General features: G+C 36.6%; 1 protein-coding gene across 1 annotated transcript in view; it reads right to left on the bottom strand.

Annotated features, from left to right (window-relative positions):
• The window catches only part of LOC140228782 (broad substrate specificity ATP-binding cassette transporter ABCG2-like), a 138,652-nt gene that overhangs the window by 27,787 nt on the left and 83,982 nt on the right, over positions 1 to 26,883 (bottom strand). Inside the window, exons 8-12 of the mRNA XM_072309058.1 lie at positions 15,981 to 16,069; positions 13,408 to 13,596; positions 12,668 to 12,733; positions 12,172 to 12,257; positions 10,939 to 11,028 (exon numbers count right to left, since the gene is read on the bottom strand). Coding sequence (XP_072165159.1) covers positions 10,939 to 11,028; positions 12,172 to 12,257; positions 12,668 to 12,733; positions 13,408 to 13,596; positions 15,981 to 16,069 — 520 coding nt within the window. The remainder of the gene's footprint in view (positions 1 to 10,938; positions 11,029 to 12,171; positions 12,258 to 12,667; positions 12,734 to 13,407; positions 13,597 to 15,980; positions 16,070 to 26,883) is intronic.

Below are 26,883 nucleotides of genomic sequence, written 5' to 3'. Positions count from 1 at the left end.
TAGCTCCTCACATGTAATGTTTATATGAATAAGCCAGGTTGTGGGCCAAAAATGTGGGCAGTCATTCATGCATTACCATATTGCAGTCGGCTCAGATTTGTCCATGCTTTGCTACGCATGCAAATTAAAATTCAGCTGGTAGGTGAAGTTGTTTAGAAACTTATTCTGTATGCATAGTCAAATCTTTTTTTTTTTGTCAGTAAAATTCCAGTGCATATCTAAGTTCACCCAAATGTGGATAAGAGTTCCGTCTCAATTTGTGGATTTCTAATGCCCTTTGATGCTGAAAAGGGCCCTTTTCTGCTGTAGAGTGAGTATAAAGCAGCTCCTTACACAGCATGTTCATATGGAAGAGCTAAATTCTGGCGCCAAAATGTGGGTAATTGTTCAGGCATTATCATATTGCAGTTAGCTAAGATGTATTCATGGTTATGCTTTTGTATGCAAATTAAAGTTGATTGATTGACCGAGAGCATAGGACTGTCCTTTATTTCTTTCCACATTTACAATATATACAGATAAAAAAGACGAATATAACATAGTTCATAATATAATACACAAAGGGATGACATAGGTCATATAATAAAGTATAGTACCAAGTCAGACTTTTAAAAAAGTCAGACTTAAAGAAGAAGAAGAAGAAGAGAGAAGTGGAGTAAAGTGAAAGAAAAAGGTGTCCCGTAAAAGCCTCAAGGGCTTGCAGTGATGGGATCACCTGACTATATAAGGAGTTGGAAAACACGAAGATATGGAACCAGGGAGGTGCTAGAGAAGGAGAGGCAACTAAAGCTCTCCTTTGAAGTCATGCGCGGCACCGCCGAGAAGTTATGCGTTCAACTACAGGTGTTACCCATGTGCTTTGACAAAAGAGAGCATCAATAATCGGGACTAGCGCTCTCACATCTAGAAATATTTGCTTCTACTGCAATTCGCTCTCTCTTTCAATGTGATGGCAACAATGAATTTGTGTAGCTTGAATTGGAGCAGCGAATCAAAATGCAGTGTAAAACTCACAATTTTAACAGCAAATAGTTTAAAAACACGCTGGAACACGCTTTAACGGAGTACTTTATTTGAAAGATCAAAATATCCCCTTATTAACAGATAGAAAATTAACATGCGGAAATGTGCGCATTATAGAAAAAATTAGGTTTTTAAGAGGGCCTAATTGTCATTTCCTTTCGATTTGCGAATTACGAAGAAACTAGAAATAGTTAACATGTTAATAATATTGAATTCTTTCCTAAACTATTCTAAATCAATTCGAGTATTTCATTTAAAATTTTGCGGTGAAATAAAGCTTGTAATTCAACGAAAGGTGAAATGCGTTCTTCATCTCCGAACTTCGTCTTGCAACTAGAGCGGTGCCGAGCATGACTTCAAAGCGTAATGGAATGCTAGACATCCCATTGTGACGCCTTGAACCCAAACATGTGTTTGCATGAATTAGGAAGAGTTGCCACTCCATCTCTGTAACACCTCCCTGATGGAACAGAGAATGCAACGCAGTGTTGCGTAAATTATACAAATGGGGGATCAAGTGTGAAGAAATGTGAAACTAGTATTTGGCGAGGAGAAATATTTTAAGTTGTTTTTTAAAAGACCTGTTAAATTGTGAATTTCGGATACTGGACGGTAGTGAATTCCAAATGACCGGACAAGGTGACGAACTGATTTTGAATGGATGTTTTTTTCCATTTTCCAGCGGTGGAATATGGATGACTGACGGGTGTTGTAACTATGCACTTTATCATTCAAACAAAACATTTCGGCGAGGTAAGGGGGAAGGCTTTTGGTGAAATACCTGTGCATCAAAGAAGCAATTTGGAAGACATTGCAGTCATGGGGGCGTTTATCAACTCCTTTTCTCGGCAGAAACAGGTTATCCAAACAGCTTTCAAGGAATTTTTACGAGTTGATAAACGCAAAGCTGTTTTGAAAGCCCTTTAGGAAAGCCTTTTCAAAAGCCCCAAATTTGTGGCTATCCAAACAGGTTTCCTAAACAGGTTTTCAGAAACCTGTTTGTAAAAGCCTTTTGGAAGTTGATAAACGCAAAGCTGTTTTGAAACGGCTTTGTAGTCTTGTACTTCAGTACTTGTACTTCTCCTCGGGTCGAATAGCGCAATGCAGCTGTGCAGTGACAGGCCAGTTAAAAGATTGTGTTCGCGAAGAGAGTTGATAAACGCAACTATTTTGAAAGCCGTTTCTAAAGGGCTTTGGAAAGGGCTATCGAAAGCCGTTTAAACAGGGGAAAGTTGATAAACGCAGCCAAAGTCTCATGCCGCCACTCAGAAATATTTGAAGTATGTGCTAAACTGGCGCTGCCTCACAGATAGGAAGACAATTGATTCATGCGCATTGCATCATGACTCGTCACTCTCAAAGGATGATATGTCTTTATGATGGTAATTGCTTTTCGCCGTCCCTTCTTAGAAAACAAGCGGCACATTAATAGTACAGGCAGTCAGGGCTTTGGAAAGGGCTCTCGAAAGGGCTATCGAAAGCCGTTTAAACAGGGGAAAGTTGATAAACGCAGCCATGGACATTCAATGTGTGAAAGCGGTGGAACAGTGGTTTTGGCGGAGCAAGATAATGAGTGTTCGCGCAAACACGGAGTGCTTTCTTCTGGAGTCGTAGCACTCTTGACACTTTAAAGGGATGTAACGAAGCCCACAACACATTACAATACATTAATGGGGTAAAATGAATGCGTTATATAATAACAAAAGGACATTACAAGGCAATATATTTTTCAGATTATTCATAACTCCAACAATCCGGGATACCTTACCACAAACAAAATTTATATGAGAATCCCACGTCAAGCATTTATCGAGTTGTACCCCAAGGTATTGGACAACAGAGCATTGCTCTATCAAAGTATTGTTAATATAAAGTTGGACATCATCATAACAAGATCTTCTATTTTGTCTGTTTCTATAGACAGAAAATTTCGTTTTCAAAATATTCAAAGATAGTATTACAAACAAGCCAACTGAGGATGTGGTAAAGATGATTAGACACTTATTTTGTAGGTCAAATTTTTAAAATCAAATTCCTATGGATTTTCAGTTCACCCATAGCATTGCAGATGAAAGTTCTGTCTCAAATTTGTGGAATCTAATTTGCATACTTTTATTCATATTCAACAAAAGGGAGGAAATAGCTTCTTGGCAGTTGCGTATGATGGGTTTGAATGCCAAAACAGACGGTCCTGTAATTCTTAACTGGACTGAACCAGTTTCTCGCAGATATGCCTGCCATGCATGCAAATTGTAAGGTTCTGGGGTTAATGCTTAATTGTTACACTAAATTCATACAATGTTTTTTTTTTTTGTTTTTTTTTTTGGCCCACTGATATGGGTTTTGGTGTGTACCACACCACACCCAAAATGTCCGGATTCTTGGTTCGGCATGCTTCACACTCATCATGAATAACTTGAATAATCTGTTGGTAGCTAATATAAGTAGTCATTATCATCCACCCGGGTCAAATTAGTTCATGCATGTCACGCATGCGAATTATTGTTAAGTTATATGTGTGAAGTATGCAGACTTTGCAAAAACTCATTTTCTGTACGGCTATGGTGGAGGGGCGCTTTCAATCATCTCCTTATGTTATGGAAAGTTGGTAAGTTGTCTTGGTTTGGAAGTTTATTTCTGTAGTGTTCGAAGTTATGTACAGGGTAGGTACATATAGTACATGGGTATTAGGCTTCTGTCACCGAATTAGAGATTGGGATAAGCTAGGCTGTAATAGGAGGGAGGGATGGGGGTATGTCAGTGTTTATTTCAGGGACTGTAAGGTTAAGGGCTTTGGTGTGTTTCGATGTCTGATACGTTCTATGGGGTGTTGTTGTGGTTATTTCTGCTCGCATTTAGAAACGTTTATTAAATTTGTAGTTTATTTGGACAAAAACGAGCCCCGTATTGACTGTGAGTGGAGGTGTCAGGTATCAAAGTTAATGATGTGACAAGATTTTCAAAGGAAACTGTATGGTATTTGGGCAATAAGGTCACAACAGTTGGGAATAATTTTCTGTTTAAAATGGCGGGTTTAACTTTAATTTCTGTAAATGTTAGAGGGTTACGGGATAGGAAAAAAAGAAACAGAATTTTTGAATGGGCTAAAAGTAAAGGAGGGGATGTTGTATTGTTACAAGAAACGTATAGTTCATCCGATATCGAAGATTTGTGGAAACGAGATTGGGGAGGTGAAATGTTTTTTAGTCACGGCTCAAGTCACAGTAGAGGCGTTCTTATCTTAATAGCCCCTGGTGGTAATATTAAAATTGATCAAATAAAGGTTGATAATACGGGTCGTTATATATTTTTTTTTTAAAGGAAACAGTTTTGATTCTCAGTTGTTATTAGGTAATGTTTATCTTCCAACAAGAGATAAAACAAAGGAACAAATTGAATTTTTGGAAAAGATAGATCCATTTATATCAGATTTTTATTCTTGTGAATGTTCTCTTGTACTAGGAGGAGATTTTAATGCAATTTTAGATGAAACATTAGATTATATAGGGCCTAAAACACCCTCAAAGAGTAAGTTTATAGATAATTTGGATTTTTTTTCTTAAGAAACATAGTTTATTAGATATATGAAGAGAAACCCGGGCAGTCAGCAATTTACTTTTAAACAGATAAACCCTTTAGTACAAATTCGTTTAGATTATTGGTTCATATCAGACCACATGGTGAGATTAGTAAGAAATTGTGAAATTTTGACATCTGTTATTCCTGATCATTCAGGTATTAGCCTAGAATTACAATTTGTTGTGGAAAGTTATACTTGCAGGAGAAAATAGTATTGGAAATTTAATAACAGCTTGTGTAATGATAAAGATTTTGTAGAAGGAATGATAATGAAAATAAGTGAATATGCAAGAAAATATTCGAAAGTTAAAGCAAAAGAAAGGCGAATGAATATTGAAAAGATAGAAAAGGAATTAAAAACTTTAGAGCAAGATTTATTAACTACTGCTACTTCTTTAGAAACAAATAAACAATATGTTGAAAAGAAAAAAAAAATGTTGAGTGAATTATATGATAGATCATTGGAAGGACTCAAAGTTAGATCACGAGCAGCTTGGTATGAGGATGGGGAAAAGAACAAAGAATATTTTGAACAGTTATTAAAATTAAATGAAAAGAAAACCATAATATATGAATTATATAGTGAAGATAATTCTTTTATAAAAGATAGAAATGAAATTTTGAAGTTAATTAATTTTTCTTATGAAACATCATATTCAAAGAAGAAGGATGTAGTAGAAAATGTTTTGAATGAAAGTTTCTTTTTTAAAAGTATCCCAAAGTTAAGTGAAGAAAGTCAACAATTTTGTGGAGGAAAAATTACTATTGATGAATGTTATGAAGTTTTAAAAGCAATGAAGAATAATAAAGCTCCAGGTAATGATGGGCTTTCGGTTGAATCTTATATCACTTTTGGCCATATTTAGGCAGGCAGTTAGTTGAAGCATTGAATGAAGCATATGATAGAGGTAATTTATCAGTATCTCAGAAGCAAGGTACCATTACATTAATAGAAAAAGATGGTAAAGATCTCCTTTACATTAAAAATTATAAACCAATTACACTTTTAAATGTGGATTATAAAATTTTTTCAAAGGCTTTGGCGAAGAGAATGAAACAAGTTTTGAGTGAGGTAATACACATGGATCAATTGGGATACATGGAAAACAGAAATATTGGGGAAGCAATTCGACTAATAGACGATATGATTTTTCAGTGTTTGTCACATGATATAGGTTGTTATTTAATAGCTGTTGATTTTGAGAAGGCCTTTGACTCGGTGTCTCATTCGTTTTTATTGACTGTTTTGAAATGTTTTGGATTTGGCCCCTCTTTTTGTTCTTGGATAAAGACATGTTATACTGATATCAGTAGCTGCGTAATGAATGAGGGGTTTTCAACTGGATATTTTAGAATAGAAGGTGGTATGCGTCAGGGTGACCCACTCTCACTCTATTTATTTTTAGTAGTCATTGAAATTTTGGCACATGCCTTGGGAAATGAGATTGCCTTGAGAGGGATTGATTTCGGTGATTTTGAAGTAAAGCAGATACTGTATGCTGACGATATGACAATTTTTTATAAGAGATTGAAAGTCATTTAGGTTATTACAAAATTTATTTCAGGTTTTTTCGGAAGTTAGTGGTTTAAAGGTTAATATGGATAAAACGAAAGTTTGGGTAATTGGTAAGAATGAAGAGAACGCAGCACAATTTCAGTTTGGGAGTATAGTTACAGAAATTAAGATTTTAGGGATTACATTTCCATTAGAAAGGAAAAGAATGGAGGAAGTTAATTATAAAGAAATATTAAGTAAAATTGAAAGACTTTTGGGATGGTGGAAGCAAAGAGATCTCACCATTATGGGGAAAATTCCTCTACTTAAAACTTACGCTTTATCTAAATCAATTATGTGTCGTCATCCTCTGTTGTCCCAAAATGACTATTTGATGAAATTAAAAAAAGTTGTTTTGATTTTGTATGGAAGGGCAAGGATCGCATCAAAGGAGTCATTATGTATCAGGATTACAAGGACGGTGGCTTGAGAATGATGAATTTTGAATTGTTTGTGAAAACTCAGAGGGTGATGTGGGTAAAAAGACTTTTGTATGCAGAACGAAATATGAGTTGGAAAGTATACTTTGACCACAGTTTCAAATCAGTAGGGGGCAGAATTCTATTTATTTGCAACTATGAGACAAAAAAACTTTCACTCAAGGCACCATTGTTTTATTTAGAAATGTTAGCCGCCTGGAAAGATTTATATAACTGCAGAAATTTTTAAGAAGGAAAAATTAATCCAATTATATTTGATAATAAAGATTTTTTATAGAAAGGGAAAATGGCATTTAATGCAGATTTATATATGCGGAATGTTTATCATTTAAAACAATTATTTGATAAAGAATCTATAAGACCAATAAGTGATCTTCAAAGTTTCGGTTTACAAAGTGAAAATGTAGCCTACATTTGTAGTTTTTGTGAGTCAATTTTGAAAAGTGGGAAATATGATGGAATTTCAGGCAATTGGTATGAAGTAGATATGAATGATTTTAATGTACCCTTAAAGTTTTTTGGACAAATTACAGATTTAAAATAGATACAATCAAGGAAGATTTATTCACATTTCGTGTCTCTTTTAAAACAATCTTATTGTTTAGAAATCAGAGATGGACACCAAAAATTTGTTTTTGCTGATAAAATTTTGAGAGATATTTTTATAAGGCCTATAATTTCAACCTTAATTGGAGATCTCAGAGAATTTCAATATGAATTACTACACGGGGCGATCTATACCAAGGAACAGCTTCTAAAATTTGGTTTTAGATGTGATTTAAATGTGATTTAAATTTGATGTGTGTGGTTTTAGATGTGATTTAAACTTGATGTGGGTAAAAAGACTTTTGTATGCAGAACGAAATATGAGTTGGAAAGTATACTTTGACCACTGTTTCAAATCAGTAGGGGGCAGAATTCTATTTATTTGCAACTATGAGACAAAAAAACTTTCACTCAAGGCACCATTGTTTTATTTAGAAATGTTAGCCGCCTGGAAAGATTTATATAACTGCAGAAATTTTTAAGAAGGAAAAAATAATCCAATTATATTTGATAATAAAGATTTTTTATTGAAAGGGAAAATGGCATTTAATGCAGATTTATATATGCGGAATGTTTATCATTTAAAACAATTATTTGATAAAGAATCTATAAGACCAATAAGTGATTTTCAAAGTTTCGGTTTACAAAGTGAAAATGTAGCCTACATTTGTAGTTTTTGTGAGTCAATTTTGAAAAGTGGGAAATATGATGGAATTTCAGGCAATTGGTATGAAGTAGATATGAATGATTTTAATGTACCCTTAAAGTTTTTTGGACAAATTACAGATTTAAAATAGATACAATCAAGGAAGATTTATTCACATTTCGTGTCTCTTTTAAAACAATCTTATTGTTTAGAAATCAGAGATGGACACCAAAAATTTGTTTTTGCTTATAAAATTTTGAGAGATATTTTTATAAAGCCTATAATTTCAACCTTAATTGGAGATCTCAGAGAATTTCAATATGAATTACTACACGGGGCGATCTATACCAAGGAACAGCTTCTAAAATTTGGTTTTAGATGTGATTTAAATGTGATTTAAATTTGATGTGTGTGGTTTTAGATGTGATTTAAATTTGATGTGGGTAAAAAGACTTTTGTATGCAGAACGAAATATGAGTTGGAAAGTATACTTTGACCACAGTTTCAAATCAGTAGGGGGCAGAATTCTATTTATTTGCAACTATGAGACAAAAAAACTTTCACTCAAGGCACCATTGTTTTATTTAGAAATGTTAGCCGCCTGGAAAGATTTATATAACTGCGGAAATTTTTAAGAAGGAAAAATTAATCCAATTATATTTGATAATAAAGATTTTTTATTGAAAGGGAAAATGGCATTTAATGCAGATTTATATATGCGGAATGTTTATCATTTAAAACATTTGATAAAGAATCTATAAGACCAATAAGTGATCTTCAAAGTTTCGGTTTACAAAGTGAAAATGTAGCCTACATTTGTAGTTTTTGTGAGTCAATTTTGAAAAGTGGGAAATATGATGGAATTTCAGGCAATTGGTATGAAGTAGATATGAATGATTTTAATGTACCCTTAAAGTTTTTTGGACAAATTACAGATTTAAAATAGATACAATCAAGGAAGATTTATTCACATTTCGTGTCTCTTTTAAAACAATCTTATTGTTTAGAAATCAGAGATGGACACCAAAAATTTGTTTTTGCTGATAAAATTTTGAGAGATATTCTTATAAGGCCTATAATTTCAACCTTAATTGGAGATCTCAGAGAATTTCAATATGAATTACTACACGGGGCGATCTATACCAAGGAACAGCTTCTAAAATTTGGTTTTGTGGCTGATAATTTATGTTCCTTTTGTGGAAAAAGCTCTGAAACTTACTCGCATTTATTTTGGAACTGCGAAAAAGTTAAATCTTTATGGCATGATTTAATTGAGTACTTTCAGTTAGAAGAGTTACGCAATTTAGTTTGGCGGGATATACATATTGGTTTAGAAGGAATTTCTCACAGAATCAAATTGTACAACACTCTTATCTTTACAGTTAAATATATGTTATATAAAGCGAGGTCACGGTTAATAACACCGACATTGGCAGAATTAAAAAGACACTTATATGTCGAAAGGAAGAGAATGATATTGCCATCAGAAGAAATAAATCGGGTTTGCATTTGCTGAAGTGGGAATGTTTAAATAATTTGTAAAGGATTAGTTTTATTCATGCACTTGTACCCCTCCCTCTTTTGTGTGTGTCTGATCACTGACATCTTTTTTAAATACATTTGAGCTCAGAGATAAGTATTGTGTATATAAAGTATATGTCCATGTATATGGACATGTATATGTGTACATATATGTATATGCATACATGTATGTCTGTGTATGTAGCATAATTATAAGCATAATTAGCATAATTACTTACGTTCTGAATGTGGGCAGAAATAAGATAAGTGTGTTTGTGTTAAGTGGATGTGTGTGCGGGTGTAGGTGAGAATATGTGTGTGGGTGAGAGGGTGTGTGTCTGTCTTTGGGTAAGGATGTGGATGTGGTGTAGAGGGCGGGGAGGGGGCTTGGAGATGAGAGGGACGGTTCTTTTTTTTTTTTTGGGGGGGGGGGGGTAAGGTTTAGGCGGTTGAGAGGTTGGGTATGGTGGGAAAGTGGGAACGAGGGTGGTTTTTCCTTTTGTTGCTGTTGTTCTTTTGATATAATAGAAATTCCATTTTCTGTTCTTCTTTTTAGTGCTTGGCTAAATTGCCTACAATTGTATATGTATTCCTTTTTAGTTAAAAAGAAATTGACCGGATAATTCATCCTATTTTCCTTTTCCTGCTTGATTTCTGCCTTAAAATGAATTGAATGATTATTCTTGTTTTCACGGAATATGTTTCATATATGCATGAACATTCATGACAAATGTTATGTATAAGTTATGTATTTTTTTGAAACTGTTATATTTTCAAAGGAAATGGAATTAATAAAAAGATCACTGAAAAAAAAAAGGTGTGTGGTCAATTTGTGCATGCAAACTACCCTGGGTCCCAGGGTATAAGGGGTAGTTTGCAGGCACAAACCCTTGTTGGGTGTAAAGGAGTCTGCGCCAAGACTACTACATGCACTAACTGACACTGTCCCTCAGACTGTTAGGAGACGCTACAGTACAGGGCCTATGGCACAGTGTAGTCTTGGCGCAGACTCCTTGACCAAAAAAAAAAAAAGGTTTTGTGCCTGCAAACAAACGGTCTGGCAACCCATTTCCCCACCAGATATTTTGTCAGATTTTATGTTTTGATTATGTACACCCATAGAACATTCATTTAGGCCAAGTTTGGTCCATGGGCTCCATGGGGTAAATTACACCCGCTGGAGGGCTTTTTCAGGGGGTCCCTGGGGGCCGAACCCGCCCTCAGGGACCAGGCTGACGCGCATCAACGGGATAGAGGAAATCCTTTATGAAGGCCAAGTTGCAAATGAAAAATTCAAAGCGTGACCGGTATTTGATACACAAGACATTAAATCTGAATACAATTTCTAAATCCGGGTTATAAACTCTTATCCAAAATTGAATATGTGTTATGCTTAAAAAATAACACTCCATTCTAATTAATCGTTGTTGGTTTTTTTTTTTTCAAAGGCAGCAAGTAGCAAAAAACCGGTTTGACTCTTAATCATTTCCTTTTCTCTCTTTTTTTTCTCCTTTCACCGAGATATTTGTTTGAATTCTTCCAGTGTAGACATTTCTACAAGAACTTATCTAACTTGGCTGCCCTGTTTTAGGTTACAATGCAATAAAGATAACTCGGAGGTAACTTACACAAATATGACTCTTTCTTGAATGAAAACCTCAACCGCACTCAGGTTACTGAACACCATCTGCATGGTTAGAAAGAAGAACGCCCCGAACCTGGACAAAGTTCGACATCATGAAAACATATCGTCAGGAATTCAGCAGATTGGATTGCCGGGAGAGCGTAAGAATAACAGGTTGTGTAAATACTCTAAATAAATATTTATTTATTTATTTTTTTTTTTACTTGCAGCAGCTCAGTTGTTCATATTGATACAGGAAATTTATGTGTTTATTTCGAAATTATAAGTTCTTTCTATGTAAGCCAATACATGAGAAACATTACGCACACCTTTTAGCACAACAGATTTATGTTATGTGTGTCTATTGCCCTCCTGACGGAGATCGTTTAAATTTTTTATGCTGGTGAAATGACGAACAACAACTAGGTACTGATCAAGCAGCAATTGCCTGTGAAGAGAATAAAACGTCAATTGATGCTGATGAAGCTTCGTATGATCTGTACCGTAGGCCGCTATTCGTCTAGTTATACCGACAAAAATGGAAAGAGAAGTCGGTCCTCTACTGTAAGAATTCAACATTTCTGAAATGACATTTGCACTATGGAAAGCGTCAGACAATTAATTGGGAATATCAAGTGAAATGTAATAAATTTGTCGTGTCAACACCCCTTACGGTCGCTTTCAGATAGAAGAATTCACTTCGTTGTCGAATATTCAATGGTTTTCCGTGAATGAATTTCTTTACGAGCAGAAATGAGCTTTTCCTTTAACCAATTTAACCTTTGTAAAAATCAAACATCAATAATCAATGGTGACTTGCAAAAGAGTCATCCTGCTAGCTTTATTCACGAAATTGGAGCTGTTTGCATGCATTTTGAAGAATACTATACTAAGCGTGGTTTTTCTGGAAATCCACACACAATGACTTGATTTACCGTTTAATCTAAGTGTCCAGAAGTGGAACACATATTTGTATTTAGTAAATAGTTCACTTACAGGGCCCTTTAACATATTCTAACAGGGGTCATTTGGAAATTAATCTTGAATTAGGTCCTGAATTTCCTGTAAAGACTTTTCTTTAGTCCATTGGCATTTATTTCGCATGAAGAAAATGTCGGTGAGTTCGATAAGTCATTTTATCTCAAGAAGGAAGAAGAGAGGAAAGATATCTATTGCGCGTCAGCAAGAGGAGCCTCAGCTGTGCCATGAAATGAATGTGTATAAAGTAATTACTGACCTGTTTTGGTACCCAAATTCAGTGGAGTCGTCTATTTGGAAGTAAATACCCCCAATGAGAAGAGCGATGAATATCACTGTCACGTTCTGTACAGAAAGTGGATGGGAAACCATGAACATTAACTTACATTGATGGCATTTTCCTTTATAGCGAAGAACTAACTAAACATATATAACCAAGATTTCAAACACACTCGTAAGATTATTATGAATTGTATTCACATTCACATCTTAATTTATTGTTACTTCTCAGCGCTTCGATAACTATATTGCAACTGACACTTTTCTATTTAAAGCAATTTATCATATAACCACGCTCAGGAATAACAGCGTTTTTAACAAATGATTATAATTACATCATTGATATGAGTAATAGTAGAAACAGTAGTAGTAGCAGTTATGTTAGCAGTGTTGTCATTAGTAGACCTAATACGTTAAACGATTTCTATGGCTAGCATTCACATAGCAGCAATTACATATCTTTCATTGTGCATTACCTGGATGACAGTGAGAAAAGGATTCCTCAGAATATTCAGAACTGCTCGTTTTGAGACATGATACAACTGCATAATGAAAAAAAAAAGAGATTACAAGAGAAAATGGCATAAACGTAATATATTAAATGAACCGGCACAGAGCATGGCAACTTGATAAATTACGCATATTATCGTGAGTCAATCTCTTTGATCATTGATTTTACTATATGCGGCCAAACAATGCTACCATTTCTCTGCAAAATAATATGATATATAATATGATAAATTATATATTATACAACAATAAATAGCTGGATAAAAAGCTTGATTTCAATTATCAAATACTGCAGTACCTAATATTGATCGCTAGATAGAAACTTGTAAATTGCCTGCTATTGTACTCGGAAACGTAACCCTGCATTCCATGGCTCAGACGTCAAAAATTTCGTTCATAATTTTCTAGTGCAAGGGGGGGGGATTTTTTTGCAGGTCCCATTCTAAAGTGTGGAAAAAAGACCTGTTGGTACTTTCCCATCTCCATTAATCCAGGTCTGCTAACAGAAATTTGATACATGTGCAACGAATATTTTAGGAAACACTCATTAGTCAAAATTAAAGTGCAGTGCTTTTCTGAGTTCCAGTTTATGCTACTAAATAAAAAAATAAATCATATAAACAACATGGTAAATGTCAAAATTGGACAGAGAATAAGAAGTTAATGTAATCAGAGGTAAGTTGCACTTTAAAAGACTGTGTGTTACCTGTGTGGAGAAGGGTGTTGGATAACTGATGGACACAATGGTTGTTTCATGCAGACCCTGGAAGTCTCTATAGATCTTCTGTGAATCCTCCATCATCTGCTGGTGGAAGGAGGATTTCTCGAACAGCGTCGACAAGGACTCAGAGCTGCTGCTAGCACTTTGGGGAGCCGATCCTACCACCTCATCATCCTGCACTGCACTAGGCAACATTATAGAGGAATGACTGGCGGGAGGATCTACAAAATGTTCCGTCAGAAGACTTGAAACATTGAGGGAAATCATAAGTCCCGCGAAGAAGTCGAGGGACTTGAAATCATTAGTTAAAAGATTGATGATATTACGTCCTGTAAATTCCTGACAACAAAATCATCATCTGTAATGCATGAAATGGATAATTGAAACCACTCTGAGAATGGATAAATCCAAATTTAGTCATTTCGGAAGTGTACATAAAATCCATATTGAGCACATCCCCGCGACGGAAGCCTTCCCGCGCGCAGTGTGTACCCAGTTTACTATACTCTACACCCCTAAAGCACGTTAGTTTTGAATGGAATGCAGAACATAACATGGACCGCGCTAGATGACATGAATTCAACATTTGACGGGCATATCGTTTGGTTAACAAAAAAAAAAATGTATTCGCATGATAGAACATCCAACAATGTTCTGCTCAAGGGAGATCATTAACTTTGACTAGGGTCCCTTATCACGCGATCATGTTTACTCAAACGCCGACCGGCATTTGACTGACCCGCAGGATATTAACAGAACTGCAGTTTCATCTAAGGTATACGTCTTGGTTCAATCAAATCATCTTGTTGAATTTGAAATGATAGAAATGAAGATATTTAAACAAATGATAGAAATGAAGATATTTAAACAAATGATAGATATGAAGATATTTAAACAAGAAAACCAGATCGAGTTTGCGGTTATGCTTCCATGCCTCGCATTAGTGTCAGCTATGCATACGACAGTCAGGCACAGGCGCAGAAAACTGCGCCTGTCGAAAAGCGCCGATTTCTGCTATCATGAATATTATAATGACAATACCCATCATGCCACGCGATGCTCGTAGTGTAAAAGGCATGGAGAAAATTTAGGTGATGAATACACCTAATCGATATTAATTTCGTACGAAAATTCTAACCTTGACACTTTTCTGATATTTCCTCTGTAGTAAGCCAAATACCTAATCTTGCATAATAATAAATTCTAGGGGAATAAAACCTTGACATCTGGCGTAATTCTGGTCGGAATACATAATTAGGTAAATGTTTTTTGAATGACCACCAGTTTGCCCTCTTTTTAGCCTTGTGCAACAGGCGTTGGATAGTGTAACAGAAATGTACTCCTGCCTATCAGACCTTCCTCTCTCCTTTTCTCTACCTCTCTCCCTTCTCCTCTCTCATCTCCTCTCTTGGCCTCTTTCCCTTTCTCTCCCCCAGCACAGCCACCTTCCATCTCTCAACGCATCATCTCTTTCCCCCTCTCTCTTCTCTGTGGTACTCTCCCCGGCAGGTTGGGTTCTTATCTCTGTTGAGTAAACATAGGGCAGCAGTAACAACGAAAGTGTTGTGAAAGTGCGGCCAGGCTCTCTGTGGGGCCTACCTCGTACCTCCCTGGTCTTGAACTGACCATGGGCAAAGCACAGAGGCAGGGGCTATGCGATAGGTATTGCAGTTTTAGATTAGATTCCAGAGAGACAGAAGAGAGCACATATATAGTTAAACATGAGTTATCAGAGTTAATTGCAGATGATTCTGCAAAGGATGCAGAACAGCGTAACATCGTAACAGCAAGGTAATCCCAATGACTCCTACTTCATTCTCAATCTCACTAGCCTATTTCTTGATTAATAAATGAGCTATGGTCAGTGTGGAGAGACCTATATAGCGCATGGTGTTTGTTGGTGAGAGCGTGTGGCTCTGGATGTGCCTGATGCATGCTGTATTTCGATATAATTATGGTGATACAGTGCAGTATACACATACATACTATCGTGTTTTGGCAAGTTGTCTTGCATACAGTACTTAGTGCACTGCAAATCAGTAAAAAGCAGTAACGGGCGCCTGGTACACAGACGATATCAATGGAACCGACTGTTCGCGGAAACTACGAGAATCGATTGTAGCGGGCACACTTGCTCGGCGCTCGGGCGGATAACCCCAAAGTAGCAGTTTTCTGCGCCTGGCGGGAGGCGCAGTTTTCTGCGCCTGTGCCTGACTGTACGAGGAAATGAAAATCTGTAAATGACTTTTGCCATTGTTAGGGTAGAGTAATTCTATTGGCTATGAAGCATAATGGACCATAAACCTGAATGCGGAATTCGGATCGTGTTAAATCTGACGCATTTCAAGAAGAAATAAAAGAACAATATTGCGTTCACAGCAGTCATAAATCAGGAATCATGTGTGGCAGATTTTGCCGGGGATAAGCTGATTACAGTGAAAGCATGTGGGTGGATTTTTTCAATATCAACAATCGCAGAGAAAAAATAACATCAAAGGCTTGGATAAAATACTATATGAAATACGTGAGGGGTGATAAATCGAAACAAACTTACCCACATTTCCCCCAATTGATTTTTCAGGTGTTTGTCCAAGTATAACATCAAGGAAGAAGTCGGGAGGGTTGTTATGTGGCTCACAGATAAAGCCTTACATGTGAAAGGAGAGACAAACCATTAATTCAAGCCATTACAAAGGGTGATTATAGCTCTATTGCTTTTTTTGTAAGACCGTCAAAAAAAGGCATTTCAGTCTTATAAAAGGATTTCACCCGGACTCCTTCATAAAAAATTACATCCTCAAAACTTTCCACATTCTAAAACTGGCGCAACCGATTGTCGCGGTTTTTGGCCACTTGGTCTAATATCAGGTGGTCTACTCCCCAGTTCGTCTAACACAACAACGGTTAAACTCATTCAATTTCAATTCAATTCAATAGTTTATTTGTTTCCATCATCAAAAAGAAAAGAAAAAGTTGACATAATACAAAGTGATACAATTTTTTTCATTTTTCTTACACTCGTCTGATAAAGGATTTTTTTTTCCAAATACAATCTAAAGTATATGCACGAATGATGTCATAAAAAAGAAACAATGCACTTTGCCATGGCAACCAAAATAGTTAATAATCACAATGATGGAAAACAGTGTTTCACTAAAAAAGCCAAGCTTGTAAGACGTGGAACACTGGAACAAAACAACAGCACCAATTTGTTATACCAATAAAACATATTCATTTTGAATTCTTCTATGTACTATTGTACATTTACTCATTGATATATGATGCTGATACTATGAACAATACTTACGAGGATTTTAGAATGCAAACATAAACTATACAACATATCACATTTGGGGACACTATGGGGCCAGGTATGCCAGGAAAATTGACCGGAAAGAAAGATATTCAATCGGCCACAAAAACATAACGACAACAACATCAACAATAACGACATAAAACACAGAAATAACAAATATTGAGGAAATGCACTCAGACAGATACTGGACAACCAAGAATGAGGAAAGAGGAGCAGGGAAGAATAGAGAAGGAAAAGGAGAGGGCAAAGGAGAGGGATGGAAAAGGTCTGTGGACACACTTAAAAATCTCAAGGGCAAGTGAAACATGACGGGTTTTTTCATTAAACAGAATTAACTGGTATATAGATAGAAAACAAATATTTTTTTTTTTAGTTTATACTTAAATGTAATTAACTTCTAATCATTAATCATTAATCATTTAATCATTAATATAAAGATACCTTTAAATCATTATCTAAGCTATTCCAAAATCTGGGTCCGGTATAACAAATGTATTTTGAGTGTGTACAGTTCTCACTAAGGGAAGATGAAATTCTTTAGATTATCTCGTGGGATAATTATGTACGTGGCTGTTACGGTGAAATAAAGAATAAAATATTTTGGGTAGATGGTTGCAGTTGTAATTAAATATAAATTGACCAAGTTGAAATAAATACCACTCTTTTATTTTCAGAATTTTGTGTTCAAGGAACAGCTTGTCAGTATGTGCTCGGATATGAAGGTTAAAAACAATTCTGAGGGCCATCTTTGCAGAAGAAAAAGTTTATCTAACAATGTCGAATATGTATTCCCCGAAGCAAGAATTCTGTAATTCAAGTACGGCAATACCAAACTTGAATAAAGCGTAATCAAAGCAGAAGATAATATTTCAATCTATTCATTATGCCTATGTTACGTGCAATTTCATTACAGATATTGTTTATATGACACTTCCATGATAACTTATTATCAACACAAACACCTAAGAATTTAATAGACGAAACCTCTTCTAGGGGAGTAGTGTCAAATATAACATTCCCTGGTAATCTATCTAATTACTGAAAAAACATATACTTTGTCTTCCCAATATTCAGTGACAATTTATTAGGTGATCCGAGTATCCTGTCGGATCACCTTCTGTATCTGTACTGATTCTTTCTTCTTTCTCCTCAAAAGTTGTGCAGAGGTTGGCTCAAAAAGTCCTCGGCCTATCAATTTCAAAATTATACCATATATGTATCGTGTCCCAAAGACGACAGATCTAGTAAAATCATAGTGATCAGTCGACCGTGACGTCACTATGACGTCATTATATGAAAACACATTCTCAATTATATCTCATTAATGGAATGGAATTTTTCAGTGAAATTTACGTCACACAATTCATATCTACTCTTAAGACGCGCGCGTACGCGCGCGTTGAAATATTTACATACTCCAATCGAGCTCATTTTTTTTTGCACACGTTTCAGACGATTTGGAGCATTTTTTTAAAAATTAAAAAAATTGGACGGACGCGTACGCGCGCGCACATATACGCACGCACAGCTCATATGCAGTAGAAATTTCCCTTTTTTTCAAACGGATCGGATGTCTGAAATGTCAAGAAATATTTCTACCAAGTTTCAAGTCAATCCGACTCAATATGAAGTCACACGGGCCCGTCAAAGTTGAAATTCCGCGCGCGCTTCAATGGCGATATACAGTGCAACTATGCCAAAAAACCGCCAATTTTAAATCCGATTTTACTCGTCAGGATGGACGGTGACCCCCCATTTTCTTTACGTATTCTGAAAGCTAATGTCATTACATGGGTTGGCGATGCTGGAAAAATGATTAAAAGATATCAAATTTTTTAATAAAATAAAAAAGTAAATTTTCAAAATGACGTCATCAAATTCCAAGTCCACTCGAGCGTATCTCACTTATCCTTTGCCGATTTTCACCCAGATTTCAGTATGTTGTAGCTTATTAAATGCTCTTTCATTAATGTTCAACAAATTTTTTGATTGGATGACGGCATCACCTCGTTGAAATGGATTGAAAGTAACCTTGTCAAATTTGACCAGTTGCGTGTTATCTCTATGGGAGTGCATTTTCTCTGGAAATGAAAATTGACATGACTATCTTTATCGAGCACTAGCTCACTTATGCTTCGATTAATTTCTCCCAGATTTTAATATGTTGTAGCCGAGACTTTGGGCTATCGCTAGTGTACCCTCTATATTTTCATGTGACGTCAGGATCACGTCGAAAAACCTGGTTGAAATTAAAGCTTATCTTCAATGTATTGAGGTATTTCTTTCTTTCTGCAACTTTCTTTGCAATAACTCAAGAAACACAGCCCCTATCACCCCCATATTTTGCACATGTTTAGTTCATGTCACGTACATTATTTCATAAAATAACAACTACTTGATCGGACACCATCTTGGGTATGTAAATTAGGGTCAAAGGTCATAAATGTTTCATCCTGTGTCTTGGTGAATACATGTCCTATCTTTCCCACATTTTGCACACGCAAAGACCATGTTACAAGAATCATTTCACAAAATAACCACTTTTTGCTCAGATGCCATCTTGTCTGTGCAAAATGGGGTAAAAGGTCAAATATACTTCATTGTGTATCTTCGTTAGTGTACACGGAATTCGGTACCAAAGATGGCAGGTCTGACTCCCTTTTCTAAATGAGACTCCAAATATCACATGGCCAATGTCCCCTCAACACAGATGAAACCTGTATGGTCATGCCTATTGGGATCAGGACTCAAATCATTGATTTCCCAATAGATCGGATCACCTAATTTGTCAATGTTGACAAATTCCGAGTCTAGTTTGCATATATCCATTGTGAGACATTCTTTAATTTATAATTCACTGTACTAATTAAAGTATTAGGGTCAGGGTGGGAATAAAAAAGATTGGAATCATCCGCAAATAATATAAAAGAGAGTTTATCTGAAGATCTATAAAAATCATTAATGTAAACTATAAATAACAGTGGGCCTAACAAACTTCCTTGCGGAACGCCACATTCGATTTTCTTCATAGAAGAATCCAAACCGTTCACATGTACATATTGAAATCTGTCAGATAAATAACTCGTGAACCATTGCAAGGCTTTTCCGCGAATACCATGATGGGATAACTTAGAGAGAAGTATACCGTGATTGATCGTATCAAAAGCCTTGGAAAAGTCCAGGAAGATGCCTATTGTACGCGAAAATGTATCAAGTGCATGTGTAATCTTTTCCACAAAGGTAAGTAAAGCGTGGGTGGTGTGATTTTTCGTAAAATTCGTAAATATATTACTCATATCAAAAAATTGTACAGTTCGGATATATACTATTCTTTCAAAACATTTAGAAATTGAAGTTAATAATGATATTGGTCCGTAATTATTGACATCATTCTTCTCCCCTTTCTTATGTGTATAGGTATAACTTTGGCAGTCTTCATCTGATTTGGTACAAGCCCAGTCATAAGTGATAAATTAATAATATATACTAAAGGATCTATTATTTGAAGAATTATATTTTTCAACAAATAATTATCGATTCCATCACAACCTGGGCTTTTCCCTTCTTTCAAATCAAAAATAATATCAATAACTTCTTCATTATACGTAGGGTCCAAAAATATAGTTTTAGGATTATGTATATCTAGAAAATCATAAAACACTTCATTAGATGAAGGGATACTTTGTGATAAACTTTTCCCAATCGATACGAAAAAATCATTAAAAATTTCGGCCATGCCAGCAGGTACATTGCTTGAGGTATTACCCCATCGTACTTCTGAAATATTAGATACATTAGATGTATTCATAACATCTTTTATTGTTTTCCAAATATTCTTGATATCATTTTTATATTTCATTATCTGGTTAACATAAAATTTTCTCTTTTGTAAACGCAATAAATTTATAAGCGTGTTTTTATAAGTCACATATTTTTGTATATTTTTATCCGTGGGGTTACTCCTATACTTATAAAACAAATTATTTTTTTCTATTAATCGATCTTAAAAGTGATTGGGTTATCCACGGGAGTCTTGGAGTTCTTTTGTAACTACTTTTCCTTGTACAAAATGGAATATGTTCATCAATTTTAGAAGTGATAGTTTTCATAAAATAATCATAACACAAATCAAGATCGGTATTATTGTATACAAAGGACCAATCAATGTCTTTTAAACTATTTTGCAAATTAATAAGATTACTGGACGTAGTCTTACGACGTCTCTGATAATTATTTTGCCTAGGAGTTAACTTAATTGGCACTTGTGTAAATATAGGATAATGATCAGAGATGGCAGATAAAACAATACTAGACTCGGGAATTGGGAGAATATTACAAAAAAATATTATCAATCAAAGTGGCAGATCGGTCAGTAACACGGGTGGGCTTAGAAATTAACGGTAATAAAGAAACAGACATTAAGGTTTCTACAAATTCTTGCGAAATATGTTGGGAGTTACATTTCATAAGATCAATATTAAAATCACCCATCAAATATACATGTTTATTTGTAAAAATAGAATTCTGCATCAAATTTTGTATATACAACAAAAGTCATTCGGATTCGATCCAGGGGGTCTGTAAACAACTCCAATCAATATGTTTTTCCCATTTCAACAAAAAGAGATTCAACTACATCAGTCATGACATCCAGTTCTTCGTGGATAGAATATTCAAATTTGTCGGGGATGTATAAGCCCACACCACCACCCATTCTTTCTTTTCTATTTCTGTGCACGAAATTAAAGCCGGATATAGGAAATAAATGACTTATATTGGGAGTCAACCATGTTTCGGTCAGACCTATAACGGAACAGTTTTTACCAGAGCTTTCTAAAAATAATCGCAATTTATCAAAATTTCTACTCATGCTTCGTATATTCAAATGACCTAACAAAAGGTTATCATCACCACTATTCATAACATATTGTTTATACTGGTTTACAGTCAGATAAACACATGATGAACTTTGCACAGGATCTTGGGGATCAAAATTATATTCAAATTCTTGTGCCGAAGTATTAAGTTTATTCGATATGTATGCTTCAAATAAGATGGAAGTTTTGTTTTCCTGCGCGGACGTAAAAGAGCGCCCAACTGTATCACAAAATTCATCATCGTTCACAGAGTTGAAAACAAATGTTTAATTGGCCATAAGTACAAAGAAAATCACACCGGAATCGACAAGAGTTCCACTTAGACCTAGACCTGGAGATTGTAGTTATGTGGGAATGTACAGACCTGGAAGAAGAGAAAGAGAAACGCATACACACAAACATGAAACACATACAAGAAACACACACAAGAAACACAGACGTGAGACACACACAAGACACGGGAAACAACAAGGACGCAGACAAGACATAGCCGATGATATCAAGTTGGGCACACACGGCCGTGGCCTGCGTCTGTTCTGCCAAGACAAAACGAGGCATAAGCAATAATATCAGCATGGATATAACAACAGACTGCAATTGAGTGGGTGAGCTCCCTTGATATTCAAAATATATTAATTTCATACGAGATATTTTCACGTGCATAATTCAAACAATCAATATAGATTTTTAAGGTTATTTGGGGGTCAGGAGAGAAGGAGAGAAAAAGGGAGAGAGACGAAGGGAGACACGAATAGAATTGTAATGTTTACTGTATACATTGCTGTATACATTGCGTTTACTGTATACATTACTGTATACACTGTAATTTCTGATATTAACAGTGAGTGCCTATTACCAATAGTCAAACAATAAGGGTAATATCTTCACAAGTCATAATAGACAAACTACAATGTAGAAAGCAATTCTAAATATTTGTTCACTGGGAATGTCATGAAGAAAAAAAAATGGAAAAGAAATCAGAGAAAAACACAGAAAAACAAACAACAAATACAGAACATCTCTTAAGAGAGTTTAGATAATAAGCGTACAACTGATTAATACTACCAGCTTTCCCGAATAACACCTCATCGTAAGCATTCTTCAACCCCATCCCTACCATTACAACACATCAAAACAAAGTTATACTCAGATTTAAGAGAATGAAACAAAATATCTGCTTAACATAATTGGAAACTATTCCATATATATATATATATATATAAGTGTTCAATTTTTTTTTGTATTCATAAATTTCAAGTTTGCAGACAGAATGAGAATGAGATTAGATCAGACGACTTTTTTGCTCGATCATTGATCATCACAAGCAGCGTCCGCAGGAATGGAACGCCCCCACTCGCCAAAGTCGCGGAGGGGCAAAAAAAAAAAAAACCCAACAAAAACAAAAACGACACCATAGTGGGAAGAGCACCCACCAGGGAGATGCACCCATCGTACAGAGTGCACAGAATACTATAGTGCACAATATTTAGCTAAAGTTCAGTTGAAATACAAAGATCATTGTAAGCCCCATGGACTTCATACAGTATAGGAGCATAGCCGCCACAGTGGCATTGCCACTACTCCTCCTATACTCCTCAGCAACCCCGAGCAAGAGGCGAACACACCACCATTAAAGACCACGTAAGGGGGGGGGGGAGCTGAAAAGGGATATTTTTTGTTTGTTTTAAATAAATTGAAAAATGAAAGTAAAGATGAAAACAAGGCAGCTGTGGCTTGAGAAGGAATGGGTATAACGTTACTCGTGGCCTGGATGAACCATACAGGCTACGCATTGAAATGAGGCCATGAGGTGTCAACTCTTTTCTTCAATTGAATTGTACATAAAAAGAATATTACAGCAACCAGCATTATCAGACTGCCGGAAACCATGCAGCACACCACACCTGCTTAACAACAATTCCAAAGTATTAGCGTGAGGGGATACAGTCTTTCAACAAAAAGAAAACAAGGACAAAATCATTAATTTGACTTACAGATTCAGATTCTTAGATACTCAAATATTGAGACAACAGTTCATATTGGTGCAGGTGTAAATGAGAGAGCATGTTGCTCGTAAACAACATGCCAAACCTGTGGCCAGTCATCCCTCAAAATCTTTTATAGACGCATTTGACACAGACTATTATTCAGATTGAGAGAAGGAATTCAGCATGCATATAGTTGGTGTCACATCGGGCAAGACCCAGGTAATGCCCTATGCCCTATGCCAGTTGTCATGAAAAGAAATGAAGAGGAAAAGAAAAGAAAAACTTCGGGAGAGGGGTAATGCATAAATCAGAATGTCTACCAATCGGGGTTTTTCGGTATTCTTTTTGTTTTGTGCGTTATAAGGTGAAAACGTACCCATCCAACCCATGCACGATTATATCTCAGAACAGGCATTACATTAATAAATATAAAATATTGTGGGTAATTATACTGAGGCTCGTCAGAATCTAGTATGGAATTACAGAGCCTTATACAAAACAAATCATGGATGAGGTTCCAATAATTGTAGTTAAAACGCTACTCCTAATATTTATCACACCAAAATCATATTAATAAATTGGGTCACAAAACGATACTGAACGTTTTAGTGAAATGAATGATCACTCTCGTTTACAGGGATAGCCAAATCTGGGATAACCAGCGATTATTGGCTTTAGTGTAACGTGAAAGAAAGAAGAAAAAAAGCCCTCTGGTAATGTTCGTACAAAACCAGTAAAAAATTAACCAAAAACAGGGTTGCGTAATCAATCTCAAATGTTTGAACTGCCGGAAACACTCGATAGATGTGTTTTCTGATCTGCACTCAGACTATTCTTGTTAAAGTCTTAAATAACAGTTGTATATATTTTGATTTTTGTAAAAACTTCTAGATATTTCTTCTTGTGGACTGAACTATGGTTCTATGGGCCCACTAAAGTGGCATGTACTGAGTATAATTCATTTGACCCATTCAATGTAAAAGAATGTTACAGCAACCAGCATAGTCAGACTGCCGGGAACCATGCAGTACACTACACCTACTCAACAACAATTTCAAGGTATTAGCGTGAGGGAATGCAGAGTCTTTCACAATGAAAAAACAAAAACAAAAACATCAATTTGACTTACAGACTCAGATTCTTAGATACTCAAAAATTGGGACAGCAGTTCATATCGGTGCAGGTATAAATGAGAGAGCATGCTGCTCGTAAACAACATGCCAAATCTGTGGCCAGTCATCCCTCAAAATCTGTTATAAACACATTTGACACAGACCATTATTCAGATTGAGAGACGGAATTCAGTATTCATATAGTTGGTGTCACATCGGGCAAGGCCCAGGTAATGCCCTATGCCGGTTGTCATGAAAAGAAATGAAGAGGAAAAGAAAAAAGAAGTATTGTCTTGTTTCCTCAATTATTGAAGGATGAATGAGCAAGATCCGCAGGAATGGAACACATCCTCTCACCGGAGTCACGGAGGGGCAAAATAAAACTAAACAGCAACAACAACAACAAAAACAACAACGACGCCATAGCGAGCACGCACCCACAGTACAGAGAGTACAACGAGTCAAGTGCCTGGAATACTGAAGTTCACAACTAGCGAAAGCTTAATTGAAAAAAAAAAATCATTTCAGGCACCCTATACTCCGAACAGTAGGCGTATACTCGCCACAGTGGCACTGCCACTACTCCTTCTCCTACCCCTCAGCAACCCCGAAGGAGAGGCGAACACCCCACTCGCAAGTGAATCCGTCAAAAAGGGACAGACAAAACTGAAATGGAATAACTTTTTTTTTTTAAGAAATGAGGAAAAATGACAAATGACAACTGAAAACTAGGCCGCTGTGGCTTGAGAAGGAATGGGTATGGCGTTTGTCGTGACATGCGCGAACCAACAGGTACGCGTTTTTTATCAACTCAGCGTACTCGAAATATGCCAAAAGAAAAGTGCGGTATCCAACTTTTACTCTAAAATTCCTCTAGCAGTCCAATATGTTTTCTTCTCGAAGATCCAACTAGACATGGTCGTACGCAGATCTTTTTTGTTGTTGTTTAAGGGGGGGGGGGTTGCCTGTATAAGTAGTGGGCTGTATGACTCGTGGGTGTCGGTCTCGTAGCCGTGCACCCGTAAATCCCAGTGGAATTTTTTTTTTCCAAAAAGATTCAAAAGGCAAATGAATAACCGTTGCACGACATACAGTGTGGCGTAGGCTCCAGACGCCTTTAAAGCCCAGATTTTACAGCAAGGCTAGCCTAGATAAAAAGTTACCTCGAGAAAGCCAATGGAACGTGTTCTTTGACTGAATAACCTTTGCTAGACTTGTATAACTATCCAGAATTTTATCCATCAGGTTTTTTTTTTTCCCCACAGTAGTATTGAGGCCCTGTCACACCTTTCCAGGCAAGCCTCGCATGCGACTTGCGAAGAACAATTTTTCCTACCCGGACGTCCCCGCAGATGACCCGCACATGACAGTACCTAGCACGTATCTCACCCGTAGTCGCCCGGAGGTGCGCACGCAAATCTTTTTACCCGCAACCAAGTTTGGGCCCTGTCACACCTTTCCGAGCAAGCTACGCGGGCTTGTTGCGTGTGGGGATTTTCCAGCATACCGGACAATTTCTAAGGGCGGACAAGGATTGGGCGAGTCAGTGCATGTGACTTACTTGCTGGACGCGTTCTACTTAAATTCTACTTGCGGGTCTACTTTGTGTCCTGTGTGCCAGGCGCGTTGGGGCTGACAACTCAGTGAAGGAATTCCTCTGAAGGAATGGCAGAAGTCCCACAGAATGTCATTATCTTGGCTGCATACGGGGATTGCGAAGTACCTGCGTGGGAGTTGCCTGCGAGGTGCTGTCGCTAAAGGGCCTCCTACTGGCGTTCTGCGTGGACCTCTCCGGGCATCCCCGCGACTCACCCGGAGTCATGCTCAAAACTTAGCTGCGGTTAGATCGGACTTGCGTGCACGCCTCCTGGCAGCTACAGGCGAGATACGCGCTAGGCACTGTCAGGTGCGGACTAACTGCGGAGAGCTCCGGGTAGCAAATTTGCTTCTCCGCAAGTCAAGCTGCAAAACTTCCCAAGATACGGTATGACAAGGCCTTGAGCATGCTCAAAACTTGTTCCGAGTGAGTCGTGGGGGTTCGCTCGCAGAGATACACGCAGAACACCAGTAGGAGACCCTTACCGGCACCATCTCGCAGACAACTCCAACGCAGGTACTTCTCAGTACCCGTAAGTCGCTCGTAACAGAAAACGGATCGGTTTCAAAGC

The sequence above is a fragment of the Diadema setosum genome, chromosome 5, assembly GCF_964275005.1.
Source record: "Diadema setosum chromosome 5, eeDiaSeto1, whole genome shotgun sequence".
Classification (NCBI taxonomy): Eukaryota; Metazoa; Echinodermata; class Echinoidea; order Diadematoida; family Diadematidae; genus Diadema; species Diadema setosum.
Note: the sequence above shows the minus strand (reverse complement) of the source record. Positions and strands in the feature narration are given on the sequence as shown.